At 38.9% G+C, this 21,341-nt stretch overlaps 2 protein-coding genes across 4 annotated transcripts in view; both read left to right on the top strand.

Annotated features, from left to right (window-relative positions):
- The window catches only part of LOC130909624 (ATP-citrate synthase), a 36,396-nt gene extending 25,901 nt beyond the window's left edge, over positions 1–10,495 (top strand). For all 3 annotated transcript variants that reach the window (XM_057826317.1, XM_057826316.1, XM_057826315.1), the window contains 12 exons: positions 2,282–2,478; positions 2,551–2,632; positions 2,723–2,833; positions 2,903–3,030; positions 3,107–3,200; positions 3,266–3,420; positions 5,762–5,912; positions 5,983–6,126; positions 7,461–7,574; positions 7,661–7,743; positions 7,823–7,899; positions 9,383–10,495. In XM_057826317.1, the coding sequence (XP_057682300.1) occupies positions 2,282–2,478; positions 2,551–2,632; positions 2,723–2,833; positions 2,903–3,030; positions 3,107–3,200; positions 3,266–3,420; positions 5,762–5,912; positions 5,983–6,126; positions 7,461–7,574; positions 7,661–7,743; positions 7,823–7,899; positions 9,383–9,477 (1,431 nt within the window). In that variant the 3' untranslated portion in view covers positions 9,478–10,495. The remainder of the gene's footprint in view (positions 1–2,281; positions 2,479–2,550; positions 2,633–2,722; positions 2,834–2,902; positions 3,031–3,106; positions 3,201–3,265; positions 3,421–5,761; positions 5,913–5,982; positions 6,127–7,460; positions 7,575–7,660; positions 7,744–7,822; positions 7,900–9,382) is intronic.
- A 2,868-nt stretch (positions 10,496–13,363) lies between these two features.
- Positions 13,364–20,934, top strand: LOC130909156 (7-methylguanosine phosphate-specific 5'-nucleotidase-like). Its single transcript, XM_057825299.1, has 9 exons — positions 13,364–13,520; positions 13,633–13,707; positions 15,414–15,515; positions 15,609–15,678; positions 15,817–15,863; positions 16,925–17,010; positions 17,145–17,243; positions 17,306–17,468; positions 17,530–20,934. The coding sequence occupies exons 1-9, from the start codon at positions 13,458–13,460 to the stop codon at positions 17,857–17,859; spliced, it is 1,035 nt and encodes a 344-aa protein (XP_057681282.1). The 5' UTR covers positions 13,364–13,457; the 3' UTR covers positions 17,860–20,934.
- Positions 20,935–21,341: the final 407 nt, after the last annotated feature.

Below are 21,341 nucleotides of genomic sequence, written 5' to 3'. Positions count from 1 at the left end.
AATACTGTGAGGTACAATAACATACTGTTTGTGCGACTAATAAGAAAAAAAAAAACACTGGAGACAAAATGGCGGACGAGACTCTGGCGTTGTAGAGTCGAAATCGGGAAATTTGAGTACGTCGTAACCCTCGGACTAGGGATGGGAATAGAAATCCGATTTCAATTCCGAACCGGTTCCTATTGTTTCGAGGCCTCGGCATCACAATGAAAAAGCCTTAACGATCCCTTTAACGATTCCTAAAGACGCATATTGCGTCGTGACGTGTCTTGTTGTCTAGACTCATCAAACTAGCATGGCGCCAAGAACCACTCGCTCCAAAGTTTGGCTATGCTTAACCAGGAAAGAGGGTGAATATGAAAGGTTACGATGGTTTAGCACGAGTATTGCAGCCTAAACATAACAATGACAGCACGCAGGTTCAAACACTCGAAAGTGTGTCTTCACTTCACGAGGAAACATTACAACAAAGCGACTTGCAGTCATTGCAAGGTGGAGATAACTGCATCGGGAGGGAACTGCATCAGGAGGGAATGAATACGACTGCACAGAGACGCTCAGGCTCAGTCCTGGCTATACAGCTAGCTAAACTCCCAAATGACGATGCAGAAGACGTTGGTATAATTTGCTGACTTTATTCAACCATCACTTGAAGACTGAAACTAAAAATAGAAATGAAACAAATCAATTTCGTCCCCAGTAACAAACAGGTTTGCATCAACGTAAATCAGCGATGACTAGCTGCTAATACAATATGGTTAGCATTCGTTCGCTAGCATTTGCACATCGTTCAAACCACTACACAACTGGATTTAAGTGTCCGATCGCGAGTGGAAACACACAACAACAACAACACAAAATATGATAAATACAGGCGTTGCCTCTGTAGATATTTTAAAAACATTAACAAAGAACCTAGGCTCGTAGCAGCGTTTCCCTCTCTCACTAACTCGCTCACTCGCTTGGATGCGGCATTTCTTCTTCGCGTGTAAGCGCGCTCTTCTTCACGTGAGCGCATTCTTCTTCGCATGAGGAAGCACAAGAGCGCCCCCACTTGAGCGTGAAAGCACCATAAAAACTAAAAGGCATGCATTAATGGTAAATAATACGCTTTGCCAGTGGTCCCCAAACTACGGCCCGCGGGCCGAATACGGCCCGCCTCCACATTTGGTCCAGCCCCCCGAATATTTTTTTTTTTTTTTTTTACTCGTGTTATTTATTTCCTGGCCTTTTCTGTGAAGAACTCAGAGAGGGTTATTTGGTTATTATCTATTTAATTAATAGTGTTTTTATTATTATTATTTTATATTATTATTTCTATTTTATTTACTTTTGTTCCGTGAAGAATCCAGAAAGGGTTATTTGATTGTGGCTTTCTGAAAAATAAATTTTTACATTTAGGCACTCCTGCAATGTCACACTTTTCTCTTACAAACTGACCCCGGCCCCTCATCAGAGAAGGGAAAAGTTATGTGGCCGTCACAGGAAAAAGTCTGGGGACCCTTGCGTTTAACACATATTGCCAAAGGCAGAACAACGACCTATATGCCAATATAAACCAATATTTTTTATTTCTATTAGAAAAAAGTTTCAGTAAAATGTTACACATTCTTGTGTATTTGCCACTTATTGCCACAGTTAACATTGAGGCTTTGGGCCTCTTTTCTACCTCGTGAGTTTGTAAGGTTGTGACTTCAGACTAAACAAACTCGATGCCAATCAAAATGTTTGTTCTTTTCCCCCAAATTAGAATCGATAAGAAAATCAATAAAGAATCGTTAAGCAATATCGATAATGGAATCGGAATCGTAAAAATCCTATCAATTCCTATCCCTGGCAGGGACTACCTGTACTTCTCAAATAATAGTGTGCTGGATGAGCATGCTTTGTTAGCCTTAAATTGTTTTTAGTGGAGCCAAGCAATAAAATTTAGCCTCCTTTGGCAATGAAATTTCGCACAAACGTAGCCTTGGGAATGCTATTGCTAGGAATAAAGTTAAGTGCATGTTCAACACTCGGAAACTGTTCTGTTGAATCAAGGAACTCAAGTTAGTAGGAAGAGACTTTGAATACACTCAACGGGGCAACATTACCATTACCCCTAAGCAAAATAATTTGTAAGAAATGTTAGCCTTTCATCAAAACTGGATGATGCAAATTCGCCAACCAATTTTAAAGCTGCAGAGTTCAAACAGATAGTGAAAAAATGCATCATATAATCTGGGAAAATATTGTAATATTGGAAATAATATTTTCTGAACAAAAAAATGTGATTGATTAGGTTGGTGGAATCAAGCCGGGCTGTTTCAAGATTGGCAACACGGGTGGCATGCTTGACAACATCCTAGCATCCAAGCTGTATCGCCCCGGTAGCGTGGCGTACGTTTCGCGTTCAGGGGGCATGTCCAACGAGCTCAACAACATCATCTCTCGCACAACCGACGGTGTCTTTGAGGGAGTGGCCATCGGCGGAGACAGGTAAGATGTGCTCGTTGTTCTCAAACGTTTATTGTCTCTGTTACTGTTACCTGACCAAATATATATGTTTAGATACCCTGGCTCAACCTTTATGGACCACGTCCTTCGCTACCAGGACACTCCAGGCGTTAAGATGATTGTGGTACTGGGAGAGGTAGGATGACATTTCGGATTTTCTCTTATCATGATTAGCATCATTACTTTATTGAATAAAGTGTTTAAAGTTTTTCCTGTCTTCGTATAGATTGGCGGAACAGACGAGTACAACATTTGTCAAGGGATTAAGGAGGGCAGGATTACCAAACCGGTCGTGTGTTGGTGTATCGGAACGTGCGCTACCATGTTTGCATCAGAGGTCTGTTGGCTGCATTTGTAAAAAAATAAAACTGACTCATTTCAATTACATTTTTTCCTGCTTTATCAGGTCCAGTTTGGCCATGCTGGGGCGTGTGCTAATCAAGCATCGGAAACTGCGGTGGCCAAGAACCAAGCCTTAAGAGACGCTGGAGCGTACGTACCCAAGAGCTTTGACGAGCTGGGTGATGTTATCAGGTAAAATGCATTAATTCCCAAGCACTTATTGTAGAGTTTGAATCTCATTTATTTGCTTATTGTTCCTTTGGAACAGGACAGTTTACGATGAACTAGTGGCAAGTGGGACCATTGTTCCTGCTCAAGAGGTGCCACCCCCAACGGTACCAATGGACTACTCATGGGCCAGGGTAAGAATCTCAAATTCTATCTTGGTTTATGCTTTAGAGCACCTAATAATGGTTGTTTTCACTAGGAATTGGGCCTTATCCGTAAACCCGCCTCCTTTATGACCAGCATTTGTGACGAGCGAGGTCAGGAGCTCATCTATGCTGGCATGCCCATCACTGAGGTCTTCAAAGAGGAGATGGGCTTAGGAGGAGTGCTTGGACTTCTTTGGTTCCAACGCAGGTTTGTCAACATTTTGAAAAGCATGAACAGGATTAGGGCTGCAGCTATTGAATATTTTAGTAATCGAGTATTCTACTGAAAATTCCATCGATTAATCAAGTAATCGGATAAAACATATTTTAGGTAAAGAGCAATTATAAATATACTAGAGCTGTCAAACGATTAAAATTTTTAATCGAGTTAATCAAAGCTTAAAAATCAATTAATCGTAATTAATCGCAATTCAAACCATCTCTAAAATATGCCGTATTTTTCTTTCTAAATGATACTGTAGCGACGTAACTGTTCCGCCCAAATGCATAATGGGAAGTTGTGCAACCATGACTGTCAGTGGATGCTGCCAATGGTATACATATGTTCTGCGTTGTGTTCAATTAGGCGTGTTAGGAATAAGATCGTCTCCTGCTCCGCCCAAATGCATGATGGGAAGTTGGGCAACCATGACTGTCAGTAGTGGCTGCAATCGGTATAAAATATGTGATGCGTTGTGTTCAATTAAGCGTTATATGGAAAAGATAGTCTCTTGCTCTGCCCAAATGCATGATGGGAAGTTGGGCAACCATTGCTGTTAGTAGTAGTGTCTGCCAAAGCTTAAGCCAATAAAAGGCACAGTCCAATAAACACCTGTGTCCATTCGCATTTCTCTGCCTTTTTGCTCTCTATGTGCTAAAACGGCGTCATTGTAAGCTGTTTGAGGCAACACATGAACGTGCATGCATTAATTGCATCAAATAGTTTGACGTGATTAATTAAAAGAAATTAATTACCCCCGTTAACGCGACAAATTTGACAGCCCTAAAATATACATGAGAAAACAAGACATTTAATCTAATATTAAAACATTTTTAGAAAATCAATGTCTTTATTTTAGATGTACATTGTTGAAAACAGCCAACAATTGCATCTCAGATGTGACCAGAGAAAAACACAACAAATTCATTGTTTTCACTCAAAAAAACTTTCCCAAAAAATCTTTTGTTACCTGAAAATGTCATTACGCTTGATAACACACAGCCCTTAAAGGTAAGGTGTTTTTCTCCACGTTTCAATTGAATTTCCATTTGTGTCAAGCTTTTTTTAAATTCTAGTTAAGTTTTAAGTTTAAATTATAAGTCGCGATAGGATTTTGAGTTTTTGCAGTGTTCAAAATAAATGTATGATACTTGTTGTATTGGAGCACATTAGGCATAGGCACCAGTGCTACTTTGTGTTTTATCCATCAATGACTACTTGGGTAAAATTGACATTCAGCTTTATTATGTTTTTTTACACCCTCATTACTCTACAGCGCTGTTTTTAGGGATTAAATAAAGCCTGTATGAAAGACTAGTTAGCCACACATCAACAGTAGTCATAATTTGTACAAACCTAGCCCTCCGCAGAGCTAACGTTACATTAGCAAGGTACAGTAACGTTAATCTTATTTATTAGCGCTACGGTAACTTAATTTTACCTTGTCCTGAGTACCGCTCCTCCACTCTGACTAAATGTGGTGCTTTCGGTGGAGCTGCAGCATTGAAGACTTGCAGTAGAGTTATTCAAGCCCTGTCTCACAGTTAATCCATGAAACAGTGTTCGCCTTGGTCTCCAGCTTGAAATGCTCCCACACTTTTGACATTTTCCGCTTTGTCTTGGTGCCTTTCTCTCCGCTTTCGTTATCGTCTTCGTCGTTACCTCTGTCTTAATGCATGGTTGAAATCAAATATATCCACCACCACTGTCTTCTTCCTGTACGCACGTGGGCGCGTTGTGCCGCATTGAAAGTAGTCGGAGCAAAACATCATGCTTAGAGCTGGTAAAATTCAACGATTCCTTGAGGCGGAGAAAAAATTCCTCGATTAATTTTTAAAATCGAGTATCATTCAAGTAATCGTTTCACCTCCAAACAGGATAACAATGCAAGACGAATGATGCATCGTATTTTCCGGACTAAAAGTCGCAATTTTTTCATAGTTTGGCCGTGCCTGCGACTTATACTGAAGTGCGACGCATGTTTTATTTTCACTCTTGACTCCTGACAGCCTGTAAAGTTGCATTTTTAGGCTATTGTTATCTGAAAAACAATTACATGAACAAATGTCTATTTAGCCCGTTGTTCTCCATTTTGCTTTTGTTACTTTAATGTTTGTTCTTGGTTTTTGATCCATTTAAAAATTGCCCGCCAAAAATTTGACATGTAATCCAGTTTGGCTTGTTTTTTTCCTCTTCATTGTGCATTCTTTGGCTGGTACGACTTTAAAAAAAATATGTATATGGTATATTTGGTGTATAAATGAACAGATTCACTGTCTTTTATCCATCATGTAATTTATTGTCATATTTTTTACTTTGATGGCTGCAGGTTGCCTCGCTACGCCTGCCAGTTTATCGAGATGTGCCTGATGGTGACGGCCGACCACGGGCCCGCCGTCTCTGGCGCGCACAACACCATCGTCTGCGCTCGAGCCGGCAAAGACCTCATTTCAAGCCTGACATCCGGCCTTCTCACCATCGTCAGTACCCATCATAAGACTCATTTTTCTATGAACTCTTCGTTTTGAAGACTATTTTTGTGTCTTCCAGGGTGACCGTTTTGGCGGCGCCCTCGACGCAGCTGCCAAACAGTTCAGTAAAGCCTTTGACAGCGGTATGCTGCCCATGGAGTTTGTCAACAAGATGAAGAAGGACGGAAAGCTCATTATGGGAATTGGACACCGTGTCAAATCGGTAAGTATCGTAGATGCAAAGAAAGTTTCAAAAAAATTTTCTTCTTAATGCACGGATTTTGATTATTTTATTTTTTTCCTTAAATGTTTTTATTACATTAATAAAAAGACGGTGGCCTCAAACTTGGGGCCCAGGGGCCAATTGTGGTCTGCAGAACGATAATTTGCAGCCACCCTAAAAAAAATATAATAAATTGTGCCGCAACAATTAATCGATTAACTCAGTAATTCGATTACAAAAAAGCTTCAAATCAAATTTTGCTGCTTTGAGTATTGCTTTAATTAGAGTGGCGTTGTAATGGTTTGTTTTGAAAGTGTTTGCATTTAGTTTTATTGATTTGGCCCACTGCCCTCAAGTGGCAGCATATAAATATATATATATATATATATATATATATATGAATGAAAATGACATAACTTATTTAACATGGCTGAATCCAGCTGTTCCCTGTTAAGACCAACATTAGGTAAGTTTTTTTTTTTTTTTTTTTTTATGCCTTCGTAATTTAGTTTCTGGGTATATTTAACTGTTTTTTTTTTTTTTTTTTGTAGGAATGTGTTTGAAAGATTTGTTAAGAGAAATTTAAAACAACCCTAGCATTTTATAGCATTTAAGCTAGCGCACCTTTGCTATGCAAGTTAGCCAATTGTTCTTTTGTTGTACTTAGATCCTCATTTATTTTTTGTAAGCCATTTGAAGTTAAGATGATGTATTTTAATTTATTTATAAATGAAAGTGCAATTCTGCATAGTTTGAAGAAACACTCGAGGAATTTTATTTTTTATTCGCATTTAAAGCTCTTTTGAAAGTACAATCTTAGCAAGCCTTTGTTTTACATCTCCTAAAATGTATTCTGCAACGCATTAAATATTCGTAATCCAGTTACTCGATTATTTGAACTAATTAGTTGATAGTAATCGACTACTTAAATAATCAATAGCTGCAGCCCTAAAATTGTAATGAAATGGGGGTTATAAAGATAAATTAATAACTATTTATATAATATTGTATAATTATTTGAATAGGACAAATTCAAATGAGTGTGGCCAGTGTGTATTTTGCTGTGGGAGTTTTATTGCTTAACTCTGGAAGAGATCGAAAGCCAGCTCCTCCCAGTTAAGCTGGATTGGACATCTATTACTGTCACTAGGTGTTTTCCATATCAATTTCCCTTTAATACCAACTACAACAACATGAACTCCGTGCTTTGCTTTCATGTTGTTGTTTTTATACAATAGCATCTACCATGTATGTTAGCATAAAGCTAACATGTGACTGAAAAATTAGGTGGTAAATGAAAAATGGAATTCCTCAACCTCTGCCTGTCATTGCAGATCAACAACCCAGACATGAGAGTCCAAATTTTGAAGGACTTTGTGAAGCAACATTTCCCTTCCACTCAGCTACTTGACTACGCTTTAGATGTGGAGAAGATCACCACCTCCAAGGTAATAACGAGTCCTTTATTTGAAAGAAAGTTGGCGGGTAATAAGCAAAAAATTCACTAATCCTTGTGCTTTCCTATTTACTTCAGAAACCTAATCTGATCCTCAACGTGGACGGTTTTATCGGCGTCGCCTTCGTAGACCTGCTCAGGACGTGTGGCGGCTTCACGCGGTAAAAGCAGATTAGATTAACATCCCAATGGGCGCATTGTGTGCTTAATGTCAAGTATTGTTTGACATGTGAATTCCAGCGACGAGGCTGATGAGTTTGTGGAGATCGGCGCACTAAATGGCATCTTTGTCCTTGGACGGAGTATGGGCTTCATCGGTGAGTACTAATACACAAGCGTAAGGCCGTATTTAAATACAGTGATCCCTCGCGACTTCGTGCTTCAAACTTCGCGCCCTCAGTCCATCGCGGATTTTTTTTTCCCGATTAAAAAATAATACAGATGAGCTGTCCCGAGCCGAACACATAAACTCAAGCTCCCTCCAGCTACTCTTTGTTTGTCACCCAGTGCACTGGAATTGCTTATTAAAGTTAACGATGATTAACAAATGTTTAGTGTGTGATCTTACCACAGACGCCTGGAAGCCGAAGCTTCAAAGCGCCACATGCGTCAATCATTGTTTAACTTGTTAAACAGTTGCTGTGGCAATTTATTGTGTGTAAGTTAGCAGCTTGAGCAGATTTTAATGCACTCACACAGTGAAGCATTTAATAATGGCAAGCATTTTTCTACTTTTTTCCTGTTTAAAAATAATTCGGTGGGACAAGAACATGTTTCAAACTTTTTTATCATTTTTACATTTGAAATGCTTGAATTTATTGATATACCGTAATTTTCGCACTGTAAGCCACGCACCATTTTGACACGAAAACGACATTTGTTCATAGATAAGCTGCACTGGACTATAAGCCGGAGCTGTCCTCACTGTATTATGGGATATTTACACCGAAAGATATTAAGCGGTAACACTTTATTCGACAGTGGCATCATACGACTGTCATAAGACCAAATGAACCACCATGAAGCTTTGAATTGGCTGCAATGCTTCATACCCTCAAGAAGCTTAATTTGGCTATCACAGCTCCCGTGGGGTAGACAGTCAACTTTTATGCCACCTGCTGTCAACACTGTTTTTGTCCAACATGCCTCCTAGCATGCATTGCAGCGCTGCAGATGTAAATAACAATCAAAATTTATGAACTGTGTTAATAATTTTTTTTGTTACTGTTCCAGTTGTTTCATTAATTGCTAGTTATGGTATTTGGTAACACTTTATTTGACAGTGGCGCCATAAGACTATCATTAGACAATCATAATTATGGCATGACACTGTCATGAGCATTAATGAATGCTTATAACAGATGTCATTTAGTGTTATCTGGCAAATTATCTCACTTTTGAATGGAAGCAGAAGATCCGAGCTGGACATAAATGGAGTTAGTGACATAGTTTGCCAGATGACACTTAATGACATCTGTCATAAGCATTCAGTGATGCCCATGATGTTGTCATGTCATATTTACAACAGTCTAAGGACACCGCTGTCAAAGAAAGTGTTAACCCAAATAAATCAACAAATAAGCCGCACTAGACTATAAGGTGCAGGATTCAAAATATGTTTTTTTTAACTATGCTTTGGGAAAAATGCGGGAAAAACATGTCTTATATGCATCTCTTTCCTGTGCTAAATCTGAACACATAATAAATAACACGCATAATTTCTTTTAATGGTCCCCATTAACCGCGAAAAACGAGGGATCACTGTAGTTATATTTCTATATTCTTATCACATTTTTGCAGGCCACTACTTGGACCAGAAAAGGCTCAAGCAGGGCTTGTACCGGCACCCCTGGGACGACATCTCCTACGTGCTTCCCGAACACATGTCCATGTAACTCGTCTCACCAGCCTAACGTTTACTCTCTCTCTCTCGCGCTCTGCCTCGGAAAACGTCAGTAGAAAAAGCACATCCTGATTGACGGATCAGAGTTGAAGCATTCAGTCTAGTTTTTATCGGATGAACTGGGACGTGTATTTTTTCCAATTTACTTTTTGACAAATGTGTTAACTTGTGCCCAGAGCAGAGTGAAACCGGACGTGGATTGCTTCTGAATTTGGACCGAATGGAATCAGGTTACTTTGGCTAGTTTGTATCACCAATCCTTATTTATTATAATCGTGGTTTAGGCCTTTTTTTGGATTGTTGCGTCTTGGTGTGTTTACTACCTTTAATTCATGATCTGTTCCAGTGATTCACACAGTGTGGTACCATTACTATTTGTGGTGCGCCGATAAGGCTCTAAAATGATGTCAACGGTATCGAGAGCCCAAAATAGTATCGGTGTAACACTAATTACTACTTGTACTAGGGTACTCTGTTGTCATTCTGAATCACTGAACAAATGAATTAACTTTTTAGTACAATATTTCTTTTTAGGTCATGTGTACACTTTGCATAAAGTTACAGTGACTGGCACTATTATTTTCATGAACACAGACCTAGATGCTACTGTATTTTAATGATAGTCATGGTGATACTTGGCGCGCTCAGTATTCTTTTTAAGGTGGTACTGGTAACAGGTTTGACATCGACTGGTGGAGTTCATACAACATTTCTTCAAACTGCCTTCCGAGTTTTATGCCATGCTTAGTTTAGTTGATGAAAAGCGAAGACAGACACCTCTACTGTAAATGCTAAAAATGAAGAAAAAAAAAACCATGAAGTTCAGGGATGGGGAATTTTTAAACTGTTTGGTTTTACTTTAAAACTTTGCCATACCTTCAAGATGCTATGATTTCATTACTCATCACCTGCTTTGTTTAAGCCTTCTTACTTTTATTTAACTGTGAAAATATGCTTTTTTTGTAATATGCTGTCATAATAGTTTAATAAAGACCTTGTTTTACTTTTCATTTGAGCTACTGTGGATATTTACTGTTGTTACAACGTATTCAACCAATCAAAAGTTAGGTTTCAGATCACGTGAGCCGGTGTTCGGCCATTCTTTACTACGCGGCGAAACGTCTACACACTGCTCAGTGCGCTTGCGCATGCATCCACACGCATGCGCACATGGGTTAGAAGCGGCGACTACTCACTATTTGTAGTTTAGTTTTTATTTAGTTATTTACTGGGGTGAAAGTGGTTAGAATTTCTTGCCGGAACTCCCCGACGTCAAGGTCGCCGCGGAGCCAGAAATTTTTTGGGGGGGGAGGTGGAGGGAGGGGGGTATGGGTCAAAACGACTGAAATCCAAAGAAAACAGTTTTGGTCTGTTATTTTTGTAACACATACAAAAACTGATTTTCGTTCCAAATTGTATTTTTTCAATGATTTGCAAAATAAAAGTTAGCAAAAACAGCCATAACCCCAACCTCCATCTCTAATTTTTATTTTCCCTCATTTCCTCACATACTAAATGCCAAACCTCATATTTAACTACTTAAGAACATAGGATGTATATTAAAATCGAAGATAATGTAAACATTTACTTTTTGGTGTGTTTTTTTTTTTTTTTTTTTATAATAAAGATATAAGTAACATACATTCAGAAAAATAAGTACGAATGACTTATATAATGCAGTGAAATGGAATATATTTTAAAGATCGCGCAAACATTGACTTTTTTAAATCATAAGGAAATGAATAAGTAGCCTAACATAAATGAACAAATATAAGTCCAAAGTGCACATTGACAGCTAAGATGTTCTGAACCTCCCCATCAGAGCAAATAAAACTAAATATGATAAATAAGCCTCCTCAACTCTTTCCTTGCTCTTAAAATTGGATCCATCTTCTGTTGCATTGCCTTTTTTTTTTTTTTTTTTTTTTTTTTTTTTTTTTTCCTGTTTCAGAAAACATGCACATTTGAACCAATCAGAGCTAACTATCTCTGTTGATAACATGTAAAAATATCAGCCAATTGAATGGATAAATGAGTCCAGGCGTTTTGCTTTGCTGCATGCATTCGAACATTGACGTGACTCGTCATCGTCAGACTCTGATAACTGCAGCAGCTGGGGAAACCTCCATGCCGTCCGTGGAATAAAATAAATAATAAATATAGGTGGAAACGAATTACGTTACACAAGCACTATTATGCTTGTTTTTAACACTTGTGTATGTAAATATGTTGTTGGTAGATTGTTTTCATCTTGGAGATGAAATGCATGTGTGGCAGCTTTGTATTTTAATTTTTTTTTTTACATAGCGTTTTGACAGTTGCCGTCATTTTTGGTATCAAAGCACCGTATACCGGAAGAGCGTTCCGACCCTGAATTAGGCTCGAGCGTTTACGTCACAGCAGCACGGGATCCTGCAAGATTTGCGACAACGGAGCCATTTCGGAAGCACGTCTGCATCACGGGACATTTAAACTTAACGGCAAATACAATTGACCTACGAGTGCCAAAGATGGAAAAATGTAGGGAAAACTTGCCAGTTCGATACAGAGACAAACTTGTTACCACGGCGAAGGACAGATATGAGCAATTTTTAGGATGTGAACAATGTTGACCCTCACGAGCAAGCCGAACACAAATGGAATAAAGATGTCGACAAGCTTCCACCACTACGCGAAATGGACATCATGCTGTATTTAGTGTTTGGTGTATGTTACTACACTCATCAGCAATTCCGAAACTACAAATCGCTACAAAGCTTCGAACAGTTTTGCTGCGATTGGGTGCAGGATCTGCACATTATGACCATAGCAAACGGCAACACCATCTTTCTAGCAAAGGTAGGCAATGTGTGTTTACATTAGTCTGTGACCACAGATGTACAAATTTTTTGTTGCAGAAAATGTAGCCTGTGTACAAATTCTTTGCCACTCTCTCACGTCAAAATATTACAGCTTTTTCATTTAGCAACGACAGGAATTATGTCTTATGAAGATGCACATGTCTGCATGCTAGTTGTTTAGCTGTAGCTATAGCTAACAACAGGCCGACTTAGGGCATAAAGTTACTGAAATGTGCGTAAACAAACGAAATTAACTTACCGGAGTGGAAGTGCACAGAGCAAACTGTGTGTAACTGGAGAATCAAACGTTATACCCTTACTTCTGATCGAGGCCACCCATGCCATTCTTCGACGTTTGATAAGTTCAGATATGACCTTTCCCTCGCCTTTTCTCCATGTAGGGATCCGGAAGAAACTCAATGGTGTTCCGTCGAGCTGTACATTCTCCTTTCTATTCGATCGGTTGTTGCAATTCTTTACCGCACAATAATTTCCAACCATTTTTAAAGAGCGACCTGTGTTGAAATGCCTCACTGTTTATGTCTCTCGCTTCCAAAATGGCTATAGCGGCGGAATCCTCGCGAGTGCCACGTCATACGCTCGAGCCTAATCTTATACCGGAACTGCGTTCCTGACCGTTCTGGCCCATTTTCACCCCTGGTTATTTAGAACCTTTTTACTGCCTCAAAGATACTTTTTCCATGTATTACCCTCTCATACTTTTAACCATTGTGTTTTTTGTGTTAGCTTTGAAGCAGTTGACCACATTAGTCACGTAGCGTATTTAAACCGTCCTTATTTGATATAACTACATTTAAGTGTTTTCTGCAGGCATTTTTTTAGTACGTTATTCCTGTATGTATCTTTTCTAAGCAAAACAAGTTTACAGCGCACGGTAGTGCTTTGGGTGTCGAATTCGACTAATGTAGACGTTTCGCCGATGTAGCAGATTTTGGCAGAACACCGGAACGAATGTCATCCGGAACTTTAGTACCGTACTAAAAGCAGTCGGAATATTTTGACTGCTACACTCGGAAAACGTAAACAAACCGGTTTTCGTTTAACAAACTTTTTTTATTTTAAAGTGACATGTTTACGTACGCAAAGTTCATGTATTAGTCATAATTTTGACATGATGCTAGGACTAAAAAGCAGTAAACACGCCGCTGAAAGCACAGTTCGGCTATTAAAACAGGTAACGTCTATGCTAGTTTTTGTTTTCTTACGTTTTATATGGTACAAAAGATTTAAATACATGATACAGTTACTTAACTGAATAGAAAATGTCCTTAAATGTTGCATTTCAGGTGCATGCAATTCCTTGGATGTGCACACCGTTGCGAACTCTAGTGGATATCTGGCCACAGCTCACGAAACATGAGGTGAGGATTTGGATTTAAATCGTGTGTTCGTGTTGTTTTAATAAGGCATATTTAAGTGTATAGTTTTAAAAATGAAAATTATATACACATAACCTTGTGTATATAATTATATCAATATTTACACCTAATTAAAGAATGAATTTTGAGGTAGAAATGAAGTTTTTTTTTTTTTTTTATTTTGTGAATGCTGATTTGCTCTGTTTTCTACTTGTATTCCGATTTGCGTCCACTTGTTGCAGTGGTTGAAGTATTTTTATTAGTGTCAATCAATTTAATGTGATTATATGCACACATTTAACTAAATCAGCTACTTTTCGCTTGTGTTGCATCGATGCCGATACAGCACTAAAATTCCAGCCGTTGAGGTAAAAAAAAAAAAAAAAAATAGAATTTGTTCTTACTCTGGTCGAGATCCACCCTCCCTCTAATTACTTTAGTAAACGTCCAATCTGTTTAAAGTAGAAGGGGTGGCCACTCTCCCACTTCAAATGGATTGGACGTCTAGCGCCGTCAATGGCAGACTGAGTTAACCAATGTCTGACAAAGCCAGGTTAGCAATTTACTTTCAAACGAGTATGCAGTAGGGCTGCGCAAGATATGATTTGAAAATTGCCATCGCAATGTGGGCATGCGCAGCAGTCACATCGCAGGACGTGTAATTGTTTTTTCTTTTTAACGTTAACTTTTGTTTCACTTCATAAAAGGAGGTGTACAGATCCTGGTTCCCATTTACTTTATGTACAGCAAGCCTTAGGGATGTCCCAGATCCGATCACGTGATGGGAAATCGGGCCATTTTTAAGAGGATCGAAATCGGGTGAAAAGGAACGGGATTTTAATTTTTAAAATGTACAGTAATACCTCGACATATGATCGCTTCGACACACATTTTTTTCGACATCCGACGTAAAATTTGACTCATTTGTTTCTCCATCCGACGACATGGTCGAAATGTGACTATTTATGACAGCGCCGCAGTTTTCCCCCGCAAGACGGACGCACGGCGTATTTTCTTGAGAAAAATCAAATGTATGCGCGCGACGATAAAACGCAGCCATGAAAATGACCGTCGTCATTTTTATTTACCGTGCGATAAATGGACTTATTGCATATCATGACAGGCTTAGCAACTTACAATAAAACATGTCGTTAGTTAGTTAGATGGACTTACGATCTGCCAGCTTGTAATTGTTTCCTGTCGTCTTCCGAAATTACACGTGGGTGACGGCCCTTTGAGTGTTCATTCACGGCCGACGTACAGCCAAGCTTGCCATTGAAAAGACAGGACAAAACACTGTACCCTCCTTCGTTTCGTTGAAATAAGTTAGTGTTTTGGCCACTCTGGTGCATTTTTTTGGCCTTGTGCTGCTCTCCTCGCTTGCATACCAAGCGTCCTACATTAAAAAAAAATCCCCCCCCTCCCCTTAAAAAATAAAATATATCGCAATGTTGATTTTTTTCTAATATGATTCAGGCCTATCCCAAACAGAGCTATTCTTCAGAGCTAAGTTATCTGGTGAAAATTCTTCTAGTTTTTATATCGCACCTCCCCTAAAACCGCAATGATAGTTTTGTCTAATATCGTTCAGGCCTAGTATGCAGTAATTTAGCATTAGAAGGGGGGGAAATCCCCCCCAAAAAATGTGGCACCGCTACAATATCAGCATCGGCTGATACCACACAGCACTTTTGCATATGTTTATTCAGGTGATGTCAGAGCTGAGTAAGAGCTCAGTGCTGATGAGGCGGCGTGACAAAGTGGAGGAAACATTGGAAGCTATGCGAGAAGCGGGCGCCGCCAGGCTACATGTGAGTAAATCAGGCATTAGGGCAGCGTAATGAAGTCTCTGTAGTAGTAGTAGCGTATTAATATGTGATGTAGATTCATGTGATTGATTTCAGGTTATTTCTGACTTTGATATGACCCTGACTAGATTCGCTCACAATGGCAAAAGAGTTCCTACAACTCACAGTAAGAAATATTATTGACCTATTGTGTCGTAAATTGTAAAGAAATATTATTGACCTATTGTGTCGTAAATTGTAATAGAGTACTGTTTTTTGTGGTTTGCTTTTTTCACACTTTTGTTGCCTTTTCTTAAACTTGTAGATATTCTGGACAGCAGGCTTTTGGTTGATGAAGAATGTGGCAAAAAGGTATCAAACTAGATATGGTAGTAGTTCTTCAAAAAAAGGAATCTAGTTGTAAAATTAATGATGGCAAATGTTTCATTATAATTTATTAACATTGTTGATATTAAAAATAGTCGCTACTTTTATAATGCATCTGCAAATGTGGGTGAAGTTCCGCTTTGAGACCCCCACATTTTAAAATTGTCATATAGGCATGTGTGATACATCATTGGAAAGCTTAAAATCTCAATTTTCTGGGGGAAGAACAAATTTGAACAGGAGGGAATTTAAAATAAATAAATAAAATAAAAAAACAGCGAAACCCTAACTAGAGGTGAGAGCATGAGAGCATAATTAGAGACACCATGATTTTAACGAGATATTATCGCGTACTTACCTTGTTTCGATCCAAAAACTCCATGTATCGGCGAGTGTCAAGATACAGCTTTGAATGGTGACAGCCGGATATCTGGAGGATTTTATGGGTGAAACATGGTAATATAACAAGGGTGGCGATGCAGAAATCGCAGACATCAAGGAGTGGTCAAGATTTTCTTTTTCAAATATTTACCCTTTTAAACTTTTTTTTGTTTTTTCAATTTTTCTTTGTTTGGATCAATTTATATTCTAAAATATCAGGGAAAATGCGACAGTAACAAAAAACATAGCAAAAAAAACATAACAATTAATTAAGCGTCAGTAATGAGGGAGATATCCATGACTTATTTACACTTTTTTTCATTGTGACGTAATTTGTTTAAAGTATTAGTTTAAAATATGCGAGTGAATAGTTTTTTAAAGTCGTTTTTTTTTTTTTAAACTAAATATTAGACATCAATTAATGATTCTAAGCTAAAAATGAGAGACATTTCGAATAATATATATAACTTTTTATGGCTGGATTGAAACAAAAGCGGTTGCGCGGTGTCTAAACGGGGCTCTCCAGTATAAAACAGAGGTGTCATTCAACTAATTGTCAGTCGACATGTCATCGCAAATGTTATGAATACAAAGGTTGAAAAGTCACCTAGTGTTGCTTTAAACAAGGAAAAACAGTAGACGAGTGTACGATCCTTTGCTTCCAGATGAGAGCGCTGTTTTATACTTACTACCCCATTGAGATCGACCCCAGCCTGACTGTCCAGCAGAAGCTTCCCTTCATGGTGGAATGGTAGGAAATAGATCAAACATGACTGACGTAATGGCTGCCATTGATGGGGAAGGATGTCTAATCTATTCGAACTGTGTTCAAATGGATTGGACGTGTATCGCCATCAGTGGTACTGTAACAATATCTATGTGCAGGTGGACTAAAGTTCACCATCTCCTGGTGGAGCAGAAGATCCAAAAGGACCTTCTGGCTCCTGCCGTTAAGGAGTTTACCTCTATCACCTCCATGCTCAGGTATGATTTGAAAGACCATCTATTCCTTTTTTATCCCCAACTATGACATTACACATCTCTAGGTTCGGCTACAAGGAGTTCTTTTCTCATCTGGCCCATCGCAACGTCCCTATCCTCATCTTCTCCGGCGGCGTTGGAGACGTGCTGGAGGAAGTGATCCGACAACACGGCGTCTTCCACCCCAATGTTCACGTCATCGCCAACTACATGGACTTTGACCACGCTGTGAGTTGGAGTTCTCAAAAGGCGTGCGAACGACTCAGTGTTAATTAAAGACCTCCTCCAGGGTGTCCTGAGAGCCTTCAAGGGGGAACTGATCCACACGTTCAATAAGCGAGAGAGCGCCCTGGCACATGTGGCGCGCTTTCCCGAACTTCAGGAGCGACGCAGTCTGCTGCTGCTGGGCGATAATCTGGGCGACCTCAACGTGGCGGCCGGCGTGCCCGAGCCTCGCCGTCTCCTCACCGTAGGCTTCCTCAACGACCAGGTGGAGGCCAGGAGGGAGTCGTACGTCGAGGCCTTTGACATAGTAGTTCTGGCGCAAGATGACACCATGGACGTCCCAAACGCTGTCCTTAAATTTGTGATGTCATCGGGAGATGACAATAGAAACTGATGGGAGATGTATTTTTATTTATTTATTCCCCTCAAACCAAAAAGTGATACCAAATAGACTATAATTCACCCGGCGAATTATTGTCAAACACCCCTGGTACACTGAGGCTTTTTTCCCCCCACCTCTAAAACACAAACATGTATAATAAGGCTTTTCCCCCCTCAAAAAATGACCATGTATAGTACGGCATTTTTTATTCTAATACACGGCCATGTATAATGAGGCTTTTTTTGCCCTCCAAAAATAACCACATATAGAAAGACCCTCCCCACCCCTCAAAAATGTATAGTATGTACAAACCATTTTTCCCACTCAAAAACTGCCATGTAAAGTTTTTTTTCCTCTCAAAAACAACCATAATTAAGGCCTTTTTTCCCCTCCTAAACACATCTATAATGAGCCTTTTTCTTTTTTGCTCTCCCAAAACAACCATGCACAGTATATTGGAAGGCCCCCCCCTCACAAAAACACATGTATAGTAAGGCGTTTTTTTTTTTTTTTTTTTTTTGCTAAAAACAACCATGTATATAGTAAGGCTTTTTTTCTCCCCATCAAAAATGTATATGTACATATGACTTTATTCCCCCTCAAAAACGGCCATGCATAGTATTTTAATATTTTACTATATAATATTTATATAGTATTACTTTTCCCCCTTAAAACAACCATCTATAGTCATGTTTTTTTTCCCAACCAAAAACGACAATGTATATAATAAGGCATTTTTTTTCCCTCAAAAACTGCAATGTAAGGCTTTTTTTCTGTGCGTCCGTCTTTCGGGAAAAAGAAACTGCGACGCTGTCATGAATCGTCGTATTTCGAGCATGTCGTCGGATGTAGAAACAAATCGCTAGTCAAATTTTATGTCGGATGTCGAAATGATCGTGTGTCGAAGCGATTGTATGTGGAGGTACCACTGTATAATGTATTTTTATGGGAAAATCCTGCTCGACATACGACCATTTCTACTTACAAACCAGGTCCTGGAACGAATTAACTTCATATGTAGAGGTACCATTGTATAGTAAGGTGTTCTTTTTCCTCCAAAGCCCGACCATGTATAATTTTTTGCGCTTCAAAAACAACCATGTAGACTGTAAGGTTTTTTTTTTTCAGCCCTCAAAAACTCGACCATGTATAAATGTAGTAAGCCCCCCCTCCCAGCCAAATTTCAAAATTGTCCATTTGCATGTGAGATACATCATTGGAAAGCTTAAAATCTCAATTTTCTGGGGAAAGAAAAATTTTGGACAGGAGGGCATTATTTTTTTTTTTTTATTTATTAAAAAAAAAAAATTTTTAACAGCAAAACCCTATCTGGAGGTGAGAGCACGCGAGAGCAGAATTACAGACGCCATGACTTTAAGGAGATATTTTGCGTACTTATGTTGTTTCGATCCAAAAACTCCATGTCGCATGTATCACTGAGTGTGAAGCCACAGCTGTGAATGGCCACAGCTGGATTTTGGGGGGATTTTATGGGTGAAACATGGTAATATAACAAGGGCGGCGATGCAGAAATCGCAGACTTCAAGGATTGGTTGAGATTTTCTTTTTCATATATTTACCCTTATAAACTTTTTTTTCAATTTTTCTTTGTCTGGATCAGTTATTTATCATCTAACATATCGGAGAAAATACGACAGTAACAAAAAAATACAATTAAGCGATAGTTATGAGGTAGATGTCTGACTTTTTTACAGACGCCATTTTTTCATTGTGACATAATTTGTTTAAAAGTTTAAAATATGTGAGTGAATCTTTTTTTTTTAAACGAAATATGAGACATCAATTAATTATTCTAAGCTAAAAACGACAGACATTTTGAATAATATAATTAATTACCTTTGTTTTATGGCTGGGTTGAAACAAAAACGGTTGCGCGACGTCTGTAAACCGGGGTTTCCAGGGGAAAACAGGCAAATTAAAAATAGTTCAGGGGCTTAATGCGCCATGAATCTGCTATGGCAGCATATAGACATATTGTTCTATCAAACACAACAGTTGTTTTGGCTTAAAATACAGCAGTTTCTTTTAAAGAGGAGTGCAAGAGCAGAAACTTTTTCAGTCTTGTCTGTGTTTTCCGCCATATACATATAAGACCTTTGTTCCCCCTTCAATAACAACCATGGGTAGTCAGGATTTTTCCCCTCTCAAAAACACCACTATGTAAAATAAGGCATTTCCCCCCCTTAAAACAACCATGTATAGTAAGGCTTTTCTCTCCAAAAACGACCATGTATAATACGTCTTTCTCTCAAAACCACAACCATGTATAATAAGGCTTGTTTTCCCTCAAAAACTGCCATATATATAAAAAGGCTTTTTCCCCCTCCCCACTGAAAAACACAACCATGTATAGTAATGCGTTTTTACTCATAATACAACCACGTATAGTAAGGTTTTTCCCCCACTCTTTAAAAACAACCAATTGCAGTTATACATTTTGATGGGTGGGGAAAAAAGCCTAAGTATAATGACCCCCCCCCCCCCCCCCCCAAAAAAAACTGCCATGTATAGTAAGGATTTTTTCCCCACTCTCAAAAACACAGTCATGTAAAGCCAATTTTTTCTCAAAATAACCATGAATAGTAACTTTTTCTTTAAAAGACATACGTATATACGTATAATGCCGCCCCAAAAAAGCATGATTATGTATAAGCCCCCCCCAAAAAACTTCCATGTATAGTAGTAAGGCTTTTTTTCCTCTGAAAGACACCCCCATATATAGTAAGTTGCTCTTTTCCCTCCAAAACACAACCATGTATAATGAGCCTTTTTTGCACTCCAAAAACAACCTTGTATATTTTTTTCCTCTGAAAAACTCAACCATGTATATTAATAAGGCTTGTTTTCCTTCAAAAACTACCATTTATATTAAGCCCGCCCCTTCATCAAAAATGTATATGTACATGACTTTTTCCCCCCTAAAAATGGCCATGGGTAGTAAGGATTTTTTCCCCCATCGAAAACTCGACCATGTACAGGGTGGGGCTGAGCAGCTTGCTTATTTAAATTTGACGCCCTGAAGTGATAATTGCTCTGAGGATGGTACGAATGGACTTATTTGAGAGGGTGGGGCTTAAAGTTTAGTTCTTAACGTGCGTTATTTTGCATTTATTTTTCAGGAACCCCACTGAGCTTAATGGATTGGACAAAGTTGGAACACACTTTTGCTGTTGAGGCATTTCTTTCAAGCAGTCGCTCAATCATCACAATACAACGTGCATTCCGTTGACATTTCAATATTGCCCGCCGCGGTCGTGTTCCTGGCTGGCAAATGATCTGGTTCAGTGTTGGCAGGAAACACTCTTGTCATTGATCATGTTGACATAACGGTCAGACGTCACTGATACTGCCTGTTCGTTTTCTTAAAAAAAAACACAGACCAATTACACCAACTCGCGATAGTGCACACCGAACAGTTACACGTAGTGCGTGTAGGAGACGTTGATGAAGTTCTCTAGGGTTTTCAGGACTCC

Source organism: Corythoichthys intestinalis, chromosome 21 (genome assembly GCF_030265065.1).
Source record: "Corythoichthys intestinalis isolate RoL2023-P3 chromosome 21, ASM3026506v1, whole genome shotgun sequence".
Classification (NCBI taxonomy): Eukaryota; Metazoa; Chordata; class Actinopteri; order Syngnathiformes; family Syngnathidae; genus Corythoichthys; species Corythoichthys intestinalis.
Note: the sequence above shows the minus strand (reverse complement) of the source record. Positions and strands in the feature narration are given on the sequence as shown.